Genomic DNA, 16,627 nt, shown 5'->3' with positions numbered 1-16,627 from the left:
TAGGATGGCCCGGAAGAAAAACATCACTGATACATGTCTCACAGACTCAGCTGACGAGACAAATATAACCTTCAAAGTCTCACTATTTTACTGTTTTAGAGGTCAGTGGAAACTGGGAACCTGTGAAGATATGAGCAGTTCACTGGTGGGCAGTTTTATTTGTATGGGCAGAACTGGGTAGCAGTTTCCTTCTTGAGTTTTTCTTCACTTGCAGATGGGGGATTGCCTATGCAGGTTAGAACAGGCTTGTGTATGTGCAGAGCTACTGTGGATGGTAAAAATGCCCATAGCACTTCTGCATCCCTTGCCTTGAAACTATGAGCACCAGGCACTAGGGCCATAGTTATCACAGTGTCATAGAGAATGCACAAGGCACTGGGTTCTGTCTCCAGCACTGCATAAACAGGATGTGATATAACATGACTTTCATCCATCCATCCATCCCAGAATCCAGAGGTGAGGTAGGGACAAGAGGACCAGAAATTCAAGGTCATCCTCAGTTACACATCAATTTGAGGCCAGCTGGGGCTAACTGAGACTCTATCTCAAAAACCAACCAACAAACAAGTAAGGCAGCAGGCTCACTCCAGCCTCACTGGGAGGTCACAAAGACCTTCAAGCATCGGTTGGTTAATCTCAGGTCTGTTCTCTTGTTTTTACAGTACACAAACTAGAAAACAAAGCAGCAGATTCAGAGGGCAGAAAACAGGAAGAAGAGATGGGAAGAAAGACTAGAGATCCATTCATTCATTCCTCATTTACTAAGCCAGGGTCATGCACCAACAGAGCTGACAGGTAGAGAGCAAAGTCACACAACTCAGAATTGAACGGGTAGAAGTATTTACTACAGTGTCAGACCACAGTCATTTGCTGAGTAAGATATGAGTAGCCTGTGTTGTTAGAAAATCAAAGGAAGTACACAAGATTCCAGAGAGTTAGACAGCTGATCAGGGATGCATTAGCTATATTTTAGAGTAATTTATTTAAGCTTCTGTAAGCTTTAGTGCCTTCAATTTATATCAGGGATAAATGATAGCGCGTGTATAAGACTGTATAAGGTTGGCATGAGGTGTAGCAGAGCTTTGCAGATTTGCTTAAATATGACAAGTGTTCAATAAATTACATGTAAATAAACAATTATGCGTACACTTGAACATCATTTAGGCAGGTCCTAAAGCAAACTGCTTTGTTGTCAAACTAAAACTCGGCTTTGATGAAAGGCTCCCCTACCCACATACAAAAGCTGTATGTATGAAGAAGCTCCCTTTCCATCCGCGGTGTGCCTGCAGCCCTTCTACTTCAGCCTGCGGCCGCTGTCCTCTGCCTAGCCTGTCCTTGGCTACAGGGGAAGCCAAGGCACTGAGGCCATATAACAGAGATCTGAACCATGCACGTCGACTCTGTGCAGTGTCTCCCCGCTTAGCTTCTGCGGCACCAGCTCTTCCCAGTGCCACAGATGTGCGGGAAGCAGGAGCTGTGCAGGCGAGGAACCGCGAAAGCCTCACAGCACTCAGCTTCTGCCGCCTCAGGACGAGCACAGCACGAACCACCGGGGCAGAGCCATTGGTGCATGAGGTGCTCAAGTCACACGCCTGGTCTCTATCACCTGCCCCCCCCCCCCACACACATATACACATACACACACACACACATACACACATATGGGGTTTTACGACATTCTACATCCCTCTCCATTTAATGAACACAAGAACTGGCTTCAAATGAATAAATTAAAAAAAAAGAACTAAGCTGGGCAGTGGTGGCGCACGCCTTTAATCCCAGCACTCGGGAGGCAGAGGCAGGCGGATTTCTGAGTTTGAGCCCAGCCTGGTCTACAGAGTGAGTTCCAGGACAGCCAGGGCTACACAGAGAAACCCTGTCTCGAAAAACCAAAAAAAAAAAAAAAAAAAAAGAACTGGCTTCAATGAATGGTCCTCAAAGTCCTGTGGCCTACCTGCCATCAAAACACCAACTGACTGCCCTATTCTACTAAATGGGGGACTTCATGTTATCATCAATGGGTTTCAAACAGTCATTCATCCTTAATAGAATTTTCAGTGAGGCAGGCTGCTTTGTTTGGAAATGCTTCCAGATGATTCTGATGGGAGAGCTGAGAGTCAGCCACTCTCTCGGCCTGCAGCATCACTTCTGACTCTCTATGTAAACCACGTGTAACTTTTGCATCATTCTCCATCTGAGTACTAACGGGCCCGACCTGACCCTACTTAGTTTCTGAGATCAGACAAAGTCATGTGCATTCAGGGTGGAATGGCAGACTCTTTTCTAAAATGAATGATATGTTGCCCTCGGAGCACAGTTGGTGACACATCAGTCTCATTAAATGACAGGCAACTTTCTCCCTTACTTTCCACCCTGCGTTTTAGAGAATTCTGGAAAAAAAGCTGATCTTTACAAATGAAAATAAGAAATCTTAAGTAGATAAACTTAAAAAATTCAGTGCCTTTGAAAAATTGGGCAGAGGCCTGGAGAGACAGTTCAGCATTTAAGAACTGGCTGTTCTTGTTGAGGACCCAGGTTCAATTCCCAGCACCAACATGGTGGCTCACAACCATCTGTAATTCCAATGCCAGTAGACCCAACAACTTTCCTCTGGCCTTCAAGGGCACATACACACATGCAGACAAAAGACTCATATGTAAAAAATAAAAAGTAAAGTAGAAAAGAAAAACTGGGTAAAAGTTTATTATATAGCTATGTATTCCAAGAAGGGTATTTGGGAAGATGATTTACTTTTATGAAAACTATCCTGTTACAATAAAATGAGTAATAACTGTCATAAATACAAAGAACCCAGGACACAAGATGAAAGTGCCCTGCTACCCTATGTACCTCTAAGCAAAACAGCTCACACTTATCTTTTTACTCCACATGAACCTGCTGATACAACTAAGAGAGCCTGGGTGGAGTCCTAGCCACAAACAGATAAGCTCTACATTGCATGATGGCATTGATTCGGACTTACGAGGAAAAGGCAGGATGGCCCACTGAGAGTCCCCTGGCAATTAAGAGAGAAGAGATGACAAGAGTTGAGGGTTGTAATGTTAAAGGGAACCCAAAGGTTCAGACTGAAGGGAGTCTGAGAGATAGAAACTTTACATAAACAAAAGCCAAGACTAAAGAGAGTGATGGTGGGTAGACACACACACACACACCACACACTCTCACAGTAGAACCAAGGCATAAAGTCCCACCATCTCCTGCCTTCCCCAAAGCTGGGGCAGAGAGTTACAGGTAGGAGACTGTGAGGAGGTTGAGTTCCTAGGTACTTATTTTTTAAACACAGCATGCATGTGCCATATTGGGAATAGGCATGTAGGATGTCTGTTTAGCATGTGCAAAGACCTGCAAACCATCTCAATTCCATACAAAGGCCCACTGTTGAGCGTCTTTTCGTGTTTTTCCTCACCCAAGATTCCAGGAATAAGGAAAGCCATTACCAGTTTTTTTAAATAATGCACAATAAATTTAACTTTTAGTTCTATGACCAACTCTGGGAATGTTTAATGCACAATGGTGGTAATTTAAACTTGCCGATCAGCTGGTACAGTTTACAGTTTAACGCATACTCACTTTGCAAGGGCATCATGTACACAAAGACCCACATTCCATAGTTGGGAACTATGATAGCTCTGAACTATACACGCAGGTTTGTTCGATCGTGGTACATCTGGTAAGGATCGCCAGCGTACCAGTTGCGCCTCTTCCAGAAAGATGTCGTCATTTTATCCAGGAGTTTACTCTGGGTCTTGCTGCAGAACACAAATTCCCTTAAGCGCTTCTTTCTTGCAGTTGACTTTTTCCATAATTTTTTCTTATAGCCAGCCTATGAGATAATGTTCCAAAGACATTTTAAAATTTGCAAAGGCAACAGCAGATACTCCATAATTTATGGTATATAGACCCAAAGAGCAAAGCCAGACCTACAGGGATTGGGTTGTTTCTCTTTGCAATAAGTAACAGGTTAAAAAGCATGTATAGAAGAGGATTAATAATTTAACACTTTGGAAAGATTATTTAAATTAAAATCACAAGCTAGACATAGGATACATACGTGTAATTCAAGCACTCAGGAGACTGAGGCAAGAGAATTGAAAGTTGAGAGCCAGGCTCTGCAGATGAAAGCACGCACCACTCTTCAGAGGACCCGAATTCAATTCCAGCACCAATACAGGTGGCTTACAACTACCCATAATTCTAGCTCCCCAGGACCCAATGCCTCTCGCCTCCGTGGGCACCTCACTCGCAGGCACAGGCCCACACATACAAATAACTGCAAATAAAATAAATCTCAGGCAGACTAATCTCTGTTTATTCAGGGTCATCCTGGTCTACATAGGAAGTTCCAGGCTAGTCTGGACATAGTAAGACTTGTCTCAAAACAAATCTTTCTTTTAAAAGTTAGAAATAAATGAATGAATAAGCTAGCTGAGGGCCAGCTCAGACTGCAGAGCAAGAGCCTATCTGGAAAAAAACGAAACCAAAAATGGGCTGTGGAGATGGCCCAGTGGGCAAAGTACTTGTAATACAACCAGGAGGACCTGAGTTTGCAACTCAGAACCTATGTAAAAGCTGGACATGGTCGTGGACTTCTGTAACTCCACCACTAATGAGGAGAAAGGCAAATGGATCCCAGAGCTTACTGGTCAGGCTGACTAGAAAAATTGGTGAGCCCCAGATTCAGTGAGAAAACCTTCTCTCAGAAATTTAAGGGCCTGAGAGATGGCTCAGGGCACATAACGCTCTTCCAGAGGACCAGCACCCATGTTGGACAGCTCACAATTGGCTGCACCTCTACCTGCTGGAGGACCTGATGCCTCTGATGTTAGCAGCAGCTCTAACTGCTGGGACTGAGCATAGATAATGAGGCTCTTGTTAAGGAGCCAAGTCAACAGCTTTCAAGCCAACATTCTTCACTGACATTTCTCAATGCCGGCTCTGAGCTCAGTTCTAATACATACACACTTCTCTACAAATTTCTCTAAGATAGGGGAAACCCTCTCAGCCCTTCCCACAGTGACTGCACCTGCCACCTTGAACAGTGCTTTACTCTATTCACACTCACACCCTTTGCTGTGCACAAGGACACAGCAGGACACAGAAGAGCTACTGTAAGATGAGTGCACACCATGGCTAGGCTCACGCAGCACAAAGACTCACCTTTCTCCTTAGCCAAAGGCCAGAATGAAGTCGGAGGAAACGATGCACGACCGATTTTACCGTCTTTCTCTTGCCTTTCCGTGTGCTGCAGTATGTTAGAGCTCTGACTGGTGGCTTCAGGACACTGGGAACCAATGTAGCCACTCTAAAATACAGTTTTAAAAAAGTAGTGAACAGACTGATCGAAGGGCAAGGAACTGACTTTCATCACACCACATAATGTCAAGAAGATTGGCAACCTTTCTACTTCAAGCCTTCTAAAACCTGGCCCCCACAGGGAGAGGTAGAACCTGTGTTTAGCACATACAAGACTTTAGGGTCAATTCCCTAACACCCAAAATAAAGCCCACCCACTTGACCGTTAAGAGAGAATGTGTCCACTGTATTTTAATCACACAGCTTCTTATCTATCTGCCTACCTTGAGGACTTCAGCTTATCTTTGTGTACTTTCTGCAAGTACAGTGGTGGGTACCTAAGAGTGCTTAACGGATTACCTGCTGACTGACTGACTCCCACATAGCCGAACCACATAAGCTGAACATCCCATGTGATCTCTGCTTTGCCTGACATTTTCTGGAAACTGTATAAACAACAACAGAAATGAGGCCAGGGTGGAGGCAGACATCATTAGTAATACACTAGACTAGTTCACTTAGACCTTAGGTTCCTCCCACAGTGCTGTAAGACGTTTTAGAAAGCAAGGCAAGGTGGTGCACTCCTGTAATCAATCCTAGCACTCAGGAGATTAAGGCGAGAGGATGATTTCGAGTTAAGGCTACACAGCAAGATGGAAAGGAGGTGCTCTGCGTAGTTCTGTTGCGGGCATCTAGAATGGCAATCATATCTCCTCCTCAGTCAGGGAAGGTGTATACCATAAGCCAAAAGTAGGGAAAAACTATCTACCTCTAAAATACCTTGAACACATTTTATAGATTTCAGTGCTAGAGATAAAAGAAAGGGATTCACAGATCTGGGGCCAAGACTCTACCACGGAGCTTCATGCCCAGGCACAAATAGTTTAGAAAATTTTGTATAACTATTGTTTAAATGTGTTATTGTAATGTACTTTACCTATTAAGGACTGTTGTGGTATGCCCATATGCCAGGTGTCCGACAGATGTGACAAGTCTTGGAGCAGAGGAAACAACTGATGTCTGAATATGTCTAAAATGAATGGTGCACAGTGAAGAATTAAGACAGGCATTCCTGGCGCAGTTCCGATAGGTTGAAGATGCCAAGACATTCAAGGGACGGAATATTCCTGCAAAGACAGAGAGAAGTACATGTCCTGAATATACTCTAACACATGTACCCATATATTCAATGCATGGAGACAAAAGTAGACCTAACAGAAGGTTCCTGACACCAGATTCACAGAGGAAGCTTTTTGCCAGCTTCATCGACCTATAACTTACGTATGATGAAATTAACAATTATTATACACCCAATGGTTTTTAGAAAAATTAGAATTCTAAAGCCATCCTATAATCCAGATTGATGAGAGTGCGCTATGCCCAGAAGTGAGGAACAAGATATGTGTAAGATTAACTGCCCTCCACCAATTTTATACCATGGGGAGATAGCCCCTCCAGATCCAATGCAATGACAGGTCAGAGACAGGAAAGCTGGAAAGACAGAGTGGAGAGGAGATTGATGAAGAAAACAGAGTAGGCGCTTCCGTGCCTGATAGTTTTATCCTGATAGTGAACTAACTGCTAGACACGTGATGCGCACCTGTGAGGGGGAGAATCGGGATTTCAAGAGCATCCTCTAGTACAGAGCCAGTTTGAGGTCAGCCTAAGCTACATGAAATACTGCCTCAGAAAAACAAAATCAAAATACAAACAAAATCAACAAAGGGCTGAAAAGCTGGATCAGTGGTTAGATAAATACTGCTTTGGCAGAGGACCTGCGTTTGGTTGCCAGGTCCACATCGGGTGGTTCACAACTACCTGTAGTCCTAACTCCAAGGAATCTGCCTACTCTGGCTCCCCAGCATCTGAACCCATGTGTCTCTGAGTGTGAACACACACACACACACACACACACACACACACACACACACACTTTAAAATAATAAAACTAAATCTTTTTTTAAAGGGCTAGGAGATGGCTTAGTGGGTAAACTGCTTGCTATCTAAGCATAAGAACTTGAGTTAGGACCCCCAGTACTCAAGTAAAGGAGGGCCATGGTGCCACTGCAGTACCAGGGTTAAAAAGGGGTAGAGACAGGTGCTTCCTAGAGAGATCCAACACAAAACAATAAGCTGAAGAGCCATAGAAGACACTCAATGCCAACCTCAAGCTTCCATGTGCACGTGTGCTGGCATGCACACTCCCTCATACATGTGCACACACAAAAGAAAGTGAAAGCAAAACAAGAGCATAAACAGATCCTCCAAAGAGGAGAGCCCATTGTGGGTAGGACAAACAACATCAGCACACCCCTTGGTGCTGAAACAAATACAGCTGTGGGAATGGCAGGTTCAGGCTGGCCAGAGGCTGTGCCTGGCTTCCCAACCATGGCAGAAATGCCTGGCAACAGGCAGGGAATGAAGCTGGGCAGCCAGAGGTGGAGCTGAGAAGGCAGAGACATGTGAACTGAAGGCTGTCCTCCTTATCAGTCCTTTTCCCTAAGACCACATGCAAATCAGAATCAACCACAGTGTACTTCTCTCTAGTACATTCTATCCACCTCTAGTGTGAGACTGAAGAACATACTGAGTTCCAGGAGATGGAAAGTCCTATGACTGGAATTTGCTGATGGTTTTGTTACTAAACTAGATGCACAAAAATGAGTATTTCCGAGCTAGGGAAATGACTCGGTGTTAAAAAGTGCTTCCTATGCCTGAGTCTGCAGCCCTGAATTCATGTAAAAAGCTGAGCATAGTCCAACGCTGGGTAGGTAGAGACAGTACTATGCCTGAGTCTGCAGCCCTGAGTTCATGTAAAAAGCTGAGCATATTCCAACGCTGGGTAGGTAGAGACAGGCAGATTCTTGGGGTTTGTTGCCCAGTCAGCCTAGCCTAATGGGTGAGTGCCACATCCCAGAGAGAAACCTGCCACACCAACCCCAGTAGAATCTGTATGACAAGTTCCACAGACTGAGGCGAAACTTCAAAAGGAGGAGGCCTCCTGGAACCGGGTGTGGAACTCTTGCCCAGAACAACATATTGAGCCGTACGTAGTCCTCATGTCAATTTATCTGTTTTGTTTTCTCCTATTCCTTTTCTTATTTACAACATGTTCCTGGTAGCCTAGGCCACGATCTTAAGTAAGAATAATGGGTAAGAAACCATCCCTTGAGATGGGGTCACTAACATGACCTTATCTCTGGGGAAACCAATGTTTTACTTTATAAATCATTTACAAATTATATAATAGTATTATGATAGATAAAAACTTTCCCATCAGCTGGGCAGTAGTGGCACCTCACTGGGTGGATGACTGCCCCACTGAATATATCCTTTCAGAGTTGTAATGCTTGGACAGCGTACTTACATCAATAAAATAAAAAAAAATCTTAAAAAAAAAAAAAAGAAAAGAAGATACAGCAGTCAGAAATCAAAAAGGTTCACACATACACACCGGAGTAAATGAAAACCAGACATTACACTAGACATATTATATATAGATTAATGTAAAGTTCAAAACTAGACAAAATATGCTATTGAGAGATGAAGGTATAGTTGCTCAAGTGGCTATGAGAATAATGATCGGGGCAATGCATGGGGTGGAAAGGGGCTTGTCTTGAACTGGTGTTAGTTACTCGTATGTCCCCTAATATAAACTTTTTATTATACACATTTCATAACTCACAAAAGTTCCATTTTTAAGCTCTAATACCTGGAAATTTTATCTGGTTACTTTTTCCCTCTTGGTCCTCTGCCTTTTCTTCCACAAATGTTATCTCTACAGTGTAAGTTGTGTGCAAGTAGCTTACTGATCACCCCTATCATACTTGAGTACTTTTAATTTCCTATCTGGTTCTGCCTTCACTCCTAAATCCCGCCCCACCACCATCAGAGGGGTGTACTTCAAAACGAATTAGGCCAGTCTCCTGGTAATTACACACGGTTCTCAAGGATACCAGATACTCGATGCTTTACACACTTGTTTAACCCACAGGTAGGAGGAAGCCCCATTTTACTGCTAGAGAACTAAAAAACTCAGAGAAATTATATGACTCTCAAGGTCAAAGTTGAGAGAGGTGGTTGAGCGTCTAAATCAGATTTTTTTTTTTTTAAAGCAGACTTTTGGGTGTCACACTCGCCTCCTCTACCTCAGTCTCCGGTGTGCTTCCTAGGGCAGGGTGGATCCAGTTAACGCGGGTCACGGGCACTACACTGTGCAAGGTATAGCGTAGCAAACCTCCGACCTCAAGTCATCTTGTTTTTCTTTCCTCGTTAACATCCAAACTAAACTCCCACTCCCTCCTGCGCCGATTCTCTTCTCAGTGAAGCCGTCAATAGAACACTGACCTGAGGCAGCTCTAACGGCGCCCGTGAAGATGGAAGCCGCCATCTTGCAGTCTACCTACGGTGGCCGCAGTGGACTAAAAGCTACAAAGCAAATGGATAAGAAACGTGGAGAAGGCGGAACTAAGGGGAACAGGCGTGGCTAAGGTTGAGTTCTGTCCTAAACCACGGTCTTCTTATTTATTTTGCGTTTATGTTTGGGTTCGCGTGACCCTGCGTGCTTATGGGGGTTAGAGAAAAACTTGCAGGAGTTGGTACTGTCTAACCTTTTGTTTGATTGCTTTTGTTTTGTTTGAGACAGGTTTTTGGTTTTGTTGTTTTGGTTTTTTTTAGGATTACGTATGTAGCCCTGGTTGACCTGGAACTAGCTCTATAGACCCAAGCTGGCCTCGAACTCACAGAGACCCACTGCTGGGATTAAAAGTGAGAGCTACACCCCTCCCCTAAACCCCAGCTCAACTTCTGCATTTTTGAGACAAGGTCTCCCAAGATCCCAGATCCCGAAGGTGACTTGGGACTCCTGTACTCCGAGTGATTTTTTTTTTTTTTTTTTTTTTTTTGTTTTTTTGAGACAGGGTTTCTCTGCGTAGCCCTGGCTGTCCTGGAACTCACTTTGTAGACCAGGCTGGCCTCCAACTCAGAAATCCACCTGCCTCTGCCTCCCAAGTGCTGGCATTAAAGGTGTGCGCCACCACGCCTGGCCACATAGAATATTAACGACAGTCAATTTTTAACACATTGTTAAACTCAGAACGCTTGAAAGAGTCTTCCAAACCGTCCCCAAAACTGCGGCCGAAATCAACTTTGTAAAATAAAAGTGGCAGAAAGGAGCGGTGTGACGTAAGTAAAAACCTGAACTTAGAATTTGGGTTTCTAGCCGTTCTCTACTATTTATAGACACCGGAAACACATTCTGCCCCAGGATGCCTCCAGCACATTCGCTTATTCTCCAGCAACCCTTTGGGGGAAAAAAAACCAAAAACCAAAAAATCTGTAGGGCATACGTGTGCCTCAGCTCCATAAAGAAGTCAGCGGACAACTAATGGGAATCAATTCTATTGCCACCAGAGAGGTGGCAAATTTCAGGTTGTCAGGACTGGGAGCAGGCGTCCCTAACGGAGCCACCTCCCAAGAGTCTAATTCTAATTTAATTCACCAGCTTTAATTCTAAGAGTCACAGTCGAACTTTACACAGCACTCTCCGGCCAGTTCACCTAGTAACTCCGGTCATCAGCAGACAAACGAGCGCCCGAGCGCGACCCGGAAGGAGAACCTGCCCTTCCGCCTCCTAGTGGCCAATCACCGCCTTTCTCCCCTTTTCGCAGCCCGGGTGAGTCCCACCCTAAGGGAGCCGCTTCGGCTGGTGCAGGGGAGGAGGCGGCGCGTGCGCAGTGGTGCCGGTGGCCCTTCCGGTGCGCCGGACGCAGCCAGGCTGTACAGACGCGGGCACGCACACGAGCACGCACGCCCTCCTCTCTTGCGGCCGCGGTCATTCCCGCGTCCACCAGCAGCGCCGTCGCTTCGGCAGAAATGCTGCGGGCCTGTCAGTTATCCGGCGTGACCGTCGCGGCCCAGGTGAGCGTGGGGTCTCTCCTAGGGGGCGCGTGGTCACGCTGACTGCGGACTGCCAACGGACAACGTGAGAGGCATCCATGATGCGCACCCCGCCGGCAGAGGCGCCCCTAGAGCGGGGAACCGAGGCAGCCCTCTAGGGCGACCGCTGTACTGGAATGACTCGAGGGTTATTGCTGAAGAAGCGGGCTGGGGTGTGGAGCGCGGGGAGGCGGGCGTGCCGCTGAGGCGTGGCTTCAGGGACCTGGTATCCAATCAGTACCTCCTTACCTCAGTCTCGGACCAATCCTAGCTCTGGCGTCTGGGCCGCCGGTTAGGCACGTGATAGGTTTCCAATCCGGAAGGTCGGCGCGGGAGAACTACAGTTCCCAGCAGGGATTGCATCTCAGGGCTTGTTGCATCTTTAATAAGCAGGTTCCTGGGCTGGTGGAGAGCCTAGGGGTCAAAGTTGCAGTTAATCTGGGGATGGGTTCCTTTTGTTTCCTTAGCCGAGAGCACCTTTGAGCTATTCTTATAGTAAAAGGTGAAAGATTTTTCATTTCTCGAGCTTAAACTTCTGGTGCTGAAGAACGACAGAAGTCATGACCTTGTGCTCATTTCTGAGATTAGCTTGGGGATCAGTGTCTCTAAGCACTGGAACCATGTCTGACATTCAGGTATCTTAGGCGCCCTGTTTTGTTTGTTTAATTTTTCATAACTGTCAGTATAACTTTCTACAGTTGAAAATAAAAACCCCATTTCCATTACTCAGAAGTTTTAGAAAACTAACACTTGATGAAAGGTTATGAGAAACACGCTGCAACTTGAGCTTACAGTAATTGGATAAAGTTCCTAGAAAGGGTCGTCCTGAGATGATTGAAGTTAAGCAGTTTTGTTCCTTATTTTTGCTTTATTTTTTTGTCCTTCAGCCTCTTGCACAGGGAAGTGAGCCCCGTATTAGTTTTCTATTGGTATTTATCCAACAGCACACATTAAGCAGCCTGTAACTACACCCTCATCGATTATCTTCCAGTTTTTGTAGTAGTCTGGACATTAGTGTTGTGGAGTCTCGGCTTAGAGTCATGCAAGGCTTTGTTGAGAAGTATTAGCTGTGCTTTGATTCTCATTTGTAGATAGTACTTTTTACTTCCTCCAAACTCGTAATTAGCTAAATCCAGCCCCTTCAGATGTCGCACTAAATTCCTTGTTCTCTCCTGTGTCTTGCAGGTGGCTGCTCTCAGCTTTTAGAACCTGCTAACAATTTCTCGCCACAAGGCACTTACAGGCCATTCGTAACACCGAACACGAAACATAACACATTTAGTATTACCATGTGCTTTCTTTCTGTCTTTACTTCAACATCTCTTCTCTCATTGATTTATTTACTAGACTAGCCCTACCTGAGTAACTTCCCTAATTCAGATTTCTCTTTGGGGAGCTCAGTTAGAGACTAAAACATGAATGGTATTCTAGCTCTCAACAAACATTTTAAAGTTCCCTGAAATCACTGTCAACAAATTCATAGGTTTATTGTCATTACCTCTTCATTCATTCTATAGCATTTGATATTGCTGCTTATTTGTGTGTGTGTGTGTGTGTGTGTGTGTGTGTGAGAGAGAGAGAGAGAGAGAGAGAGAGAGAGAAAGAAAGAAAGAGAATGAGAATGAATGTGTACATGTACACACCTATGGAGGCCAGAAGAGAGAGAGAGAGAAAGAAAGAGAATGAGAATGAATGTGTACATGTACACACCTATGGAGGCCAGAAGAGGATACTGTATCCCTCAGTGCTAAGGTTAGTCAGTGGTTGTAGATTCCCTGATACTGATACTGAACACAGGTCATCTGGAAGAACATTAAATATAAGTGAGCTTTTCCACTTATGGCCTTGTAAATGCCTAGGTCTTAAGCAGGTCTTGTCCCCTGACAGGTTAGTATCTTATATATCTCATTTATACTATGTCTGCGACCTGACTGGTTATCTCTCCTCAGTTTCATACCCAGTCCAGGTTGTGAATCTTCTGTGATTATTATCCTGAGTGTTCTCCTTCTCTCTATTTCTTTCTCTCTTCTCCTACTTCCCTTTATCCCCTTCTGTCTCTCCCTCTGTCTTAGTCAGGGTTTCTATTCCTGCACAAACATCATGACCAAGAAGCAAGTTAGGGAGGAAAGGGTTTATTCGGCTTACACTTCCATACTGCTGTTCATCACCAACGGAAGTCAGGACTGGAACTCAAACAGGTCAGAAAGCAGGAGCTGATGCAGAAGCCATGGAGGGATTTTCTTTACTGGCTTGCCTCCCCTGGCTTGCTCAGCCTACTCTCTTATAGAACCCAAGACTACCAGCCCAGGGATGGTCCCACCCACAAGGGGCCTTTCCCCCTTGATCACTAATTGAGAAAATGCCTTACAGTTGGATCTCATGGAGGCATTTCCTCGATTGAAGCTCCTTTCTCTGTGATAACTCCAGCTGTGTCAAGTTGACACAAAAATAGCCAGTACAACTGACCCCTTGTCAACTTGACACACAAACACATCACTAGTAAGCCTCAACCCTTACATTCTTATTCATCCCCAAGATCTAAATAACTTTAAAAGTCCCACAGTCTTTACATATTCTTAAAATTTCAATCTCTTTAAAATATCCATCTCTTTTAAAATCCAAAGTCTTTTTACAATTAAAAGTCTCTTAACTCTGGGCTCCACTAAAACAGTTTCTTCCTTCAAGAGGGAAAATATCAGGGCACAGTCACAATCAAAGCAAAAATCAATCTCCAACCGTCCAACATCTGGGATCCAACTCACGATCTTCTGGGCTCCTCCAAGGGCTTGGGTCACTTCTCCAGCCATGCCCTCTGTAGCACACATGTCGTCCTCTGGGCTCCAGATGCCTGTACTCCACTGCTGCTGCTGCTCTTGGTGGTCATCTCGTGGTACTGGCATCTCCAAAACACTGCGTGACCCCTTCAGTCCTGGGCCTTCAATTACAACTGGGGCTGCACCTTCACCAATGGCCTTCCATGGCCTCTCACAGTGCCGAGCCTGAGCTGCTGTGTGACCCCTTCATGCCTTCAAAACCAGTACCACCTGGGTGACCCTTACACATTACCAAGTCCCACTGCAGAAGGAGTACAACCTTGCCTATCTCTGGAACACAGCCTCTTTGTGCTTTCAGAAAACACTTCCCAGAAGATGTCACCTCAACAATGCTGGTCTCTTCTTAATCACCGCTAATTTCTTAGCTCCAGCTAACCAGCATCAATAGTCCCAGTAATGCAAAGTTTTTGCTTTAGTAGTTCTGGTATCTTGTTAATCATAGCTGATTCTTCAGCCCCAGCTAACCAGAACTACAAAATCTTCACAATAAAACAGCAATGGCCCTGAAGAGAGTCTTTAATTTTCCCTCTGAAATTTCACAAACCAGGACTCCATCTTCTGCACTGTTCTCAGCATTATCTTCCAAGCTCCTACACAACATCTGACAGAGCTCTTAACAACGAATGGATCTTCAAGCCCAAAGTTCCAAAGTCCTTCCACAGTCCTCCCCAAAACATGGTCAGGTTGTCACAGGAATACCCCACTCTGCTGGTACCAATTTGTCTTAGTCAGGGTTTCTATTCCTGCACAAACATCATGACCAAGAAGCAAGTTGGGGAGGAAAGGGTTTATTCGGCTTACACTTCCATACTGCTGTTCATCACCAACGGAAGTCAGGACTGGAACTCAAACAGGTCAGAAAGCAGGAGCTGATGCAGAAGCCATGGAGGGATTTTCTTTACTGGCTTGCCTCCCCTGGCTTGCTCAGCCTACTCTCTTATAGAACCCAAGACTACCAGCCCAGGGATGGTCCCACCCACAAGGGGCCTTTCCCCCTTGATCACTAATTGAGAAAATGCCTTACAGTTGGATCTCATGGAGGCATTTCCTCGATTGAAGCTCCTTTCTCTGTGATAACTCCAGCTGTGTCAAGTTGACACAAAAATAGCCAGTACACCCTCTTTCCTCTTCTTCCCCCTCTCAATTTTGCATTTATGTTTTTACATTCAAATTTGTTTTGTTTTGTTTTTTCCAGAGCTGAGGACTGAACCCAGGGCCTTGTGCTTGCTAGGCAAGTGCTCTACCACTGAGCTAAATCCCCAACCCCTCAAATTTGTTTTTTATCAACTTACCAAATGATTCCACTTTTGGCAAATTTCATTTGCTTTCATGTCTTCTTGCCTTTTTATCTTTCTCTTCAAATAAGTTTTTTTTTTTTTTTTTGGTTTTTCGAGACAGGGTTTCTCTGTATAGCTCTGGCTGTCCTGGAACTCACTTTGTAGACCAGGCTGGCCTCGAGCTCAGAAATCCGCCTGCCTCTGCCTCCCCAATGCTGGGATTAAAGGCGTGCACCACCACGCCTGGCCAAATAAATTCTTTAATGGCTAGTAAAAGACTTTTAAAAAGCAAACATGTAACATCATGCTCTTCGTTGACATTCCATCATGTTCAGAATAAAGTCTAGGCTCTTTCCACACTCACCAGGCCCACATCTTGTTTTCTATTCTGCCTCCCCTCACTGTCTTTTACAGTAGTACCTCCAGCAAGATAACTCACTGGTGTTTTTTTGTTGTTGTTGTTGTTTTATTTTTGTTTTGTTTTCTCTGACTTCTTTACAGGTCTTTGCTCATCCCTTTATGCAGGGTCTTTCTTAACCTCCCCCCCCCCCTCCTTCCAGAGTGGCCTTTCTTTTCTAAAGTGGACTAGGAACCACTCATCACTCCCACTTCACACCTATATATTTGTGCATCTTAGCACTACCTAACATGTGTATTTGTTTTATGTTTCCTGTATTTAAAGTAAGTTCCAAGTTAAGTGTGGTGTTGCATACCTGCAGTCCTACTTACCACTCCACAGGGAGGGAGCTCCAGCCAGGTCTCTAGTTACAGTTTGGGTTAGCCAGGGCAATGACTTGCATGCTTCTGTCCCACAAAAGTCCATAAACTCCACAACTAGCTTGTGCCTGTGTTGTTGGCTGCTATATTTCCAGTAGTGACAGTTCTTTGCTCCTAATAGATGCTCAGTAAATGTGACATGCTTGAGTGATCTATGATTTTTTTTCTTACTCTCAACAAGTACCCTGGCTTTCTTTTAAACCCACTCCTTAGGCTAGGGTTCTTTAGAGAAACAAACCTAATTGTGGGCGTGCATGCGTGCATGTTGGCAGACCAGACACTGAGGACGGCAGGTGTAGTAGCAATCTGCAGGCCAGCAATACGGAGACTTAGGAGAGCAGCTGATTCAGTTCCAATCTATAGACACTATTCTAGAGAAGTCCTTTTTATTCTAGTCAGGCCTTCAGCTATTTGGCTGGAGCTCACTCATGTTACAGAGGGCAGTCTACTTAAAAAGTTCACCATTTTAATGTTAATCTTACTCAACTA

General features: G+C 44.8%; 2 protein-coding genes across 13 annotated transcripts in view; one reads left to right on the top strand and one right to left on the bottom strand.

Annotated features, from left to right (window-relative positions):
* Window positions 1-2,687: 2,687 nt before the first annotated feature.
* Mrpl35 (mitochondrial ribosomal protein L35) lies at window positions 2,688-10,890 on the bottom strand. Of its 2 annotated transcripts, none has more exons than XM_085840535.1 (5): window positions 10,872-10,890; window positions 9,661-9,741; window positions 6,251-6,440; window positions 5,179-5,323; window positions 2,688-3,844 (listed from the first exon to the last, which is right to left on the bottom strand). In XM_085840535.1, the coding sequence occupies exons 2-5, from the start codon at window positions 9,701-9,703 to the stop codon at window positions 3,656-3,658; spliced, it is 567 nt and encodes a 188-aa protein (XP_085696661.1). In that variant the 5' UTR covers window positions 9,704-9,741; window positions 10,872-10,890; the 3' UTR covers window positions 2,688-3,655. The 2 variants fall into 2 exon arrangements, with proteins under 2 accessions (XP_085696661.1, XP_021019937.1); XM_021164278.3 differs by lacking the exon at window positions 10,872-10,890 and adding an exon at window positions 10,814-10,870.
* A 152-nt stretch (window positions 10,891-11,042) lies between these two features.
* Immt (inner membrane mitochondrial protein) overlaps window positions 11,043-16,627 on the top strand; it is a 46,844-nt gene continuing 41,259 nt past the window's right edge. For 7 of the 11 annotated variants that reach the window (XM_021164272.3, XM_021164273.3, XM_021164271.3 and 4 more), the window contains exon 1: window positions 11,047-11,232. In XM_021164272.3, the coding sequence (XP_021019931.1) occupies window positions 11,188-11,232 (45 nt within the window). In that variant the 5' untranslated portion in view covers window positions 11,047-11,187. Of the gene's footprint in view, window positions 11,233-16,627 lie in introns of all 11 variants that reach the window. The other 4 variants (XM_029478147.2, XM_021164276.3, XM_021164275.3 and 1 more) reach the window with 2 other exon arrangements.

This window comes from Mus caroli, unplaced genomic scaffold (genome assembly GCF_978045245.1).
Source record: "Mus caroli unplaced genomic scaffold, Mus_caroli_1 scaffold_7, whole genome shotgun sequence".
Taxonomy (NCBI): Eukaryota; Metazoa; Chordata; class Mammalia; order Rodentia; family Muridae; genus Mus; species Mus caroli.
This window is presented reverse-complemented; position numbering and strand designations above follow the sequence as displayed.

What these genes read in the sequence shown, in the direction of transcription:
- Mrpl35 (XM_085840535.1), bottom strand. Translation starts at nt 9,703, where the DNA reads ATGGCGGCTTCCATCTTCACGGGCGCCGTTAGAGCTGCCTCAG. An exon ending in CGCCGTTAGAGCTGCCTCAG is followed by an intron (nt 6,441 to 9,660) that starts GTCAGTGTTCTA and finishes CTGTCTTTGCAG; the next exon opens with GAATATTCCGTCCCTTGAAT. An exon ending in ACCACAACAGTCCTTAATAG is followed by an intron (nt 5,324 to 6,250) that starts GTAAAGTACATT and finishes ACTGTATTTTAG; the next exon opens with AGTGGCTACATTGGTTCCCA.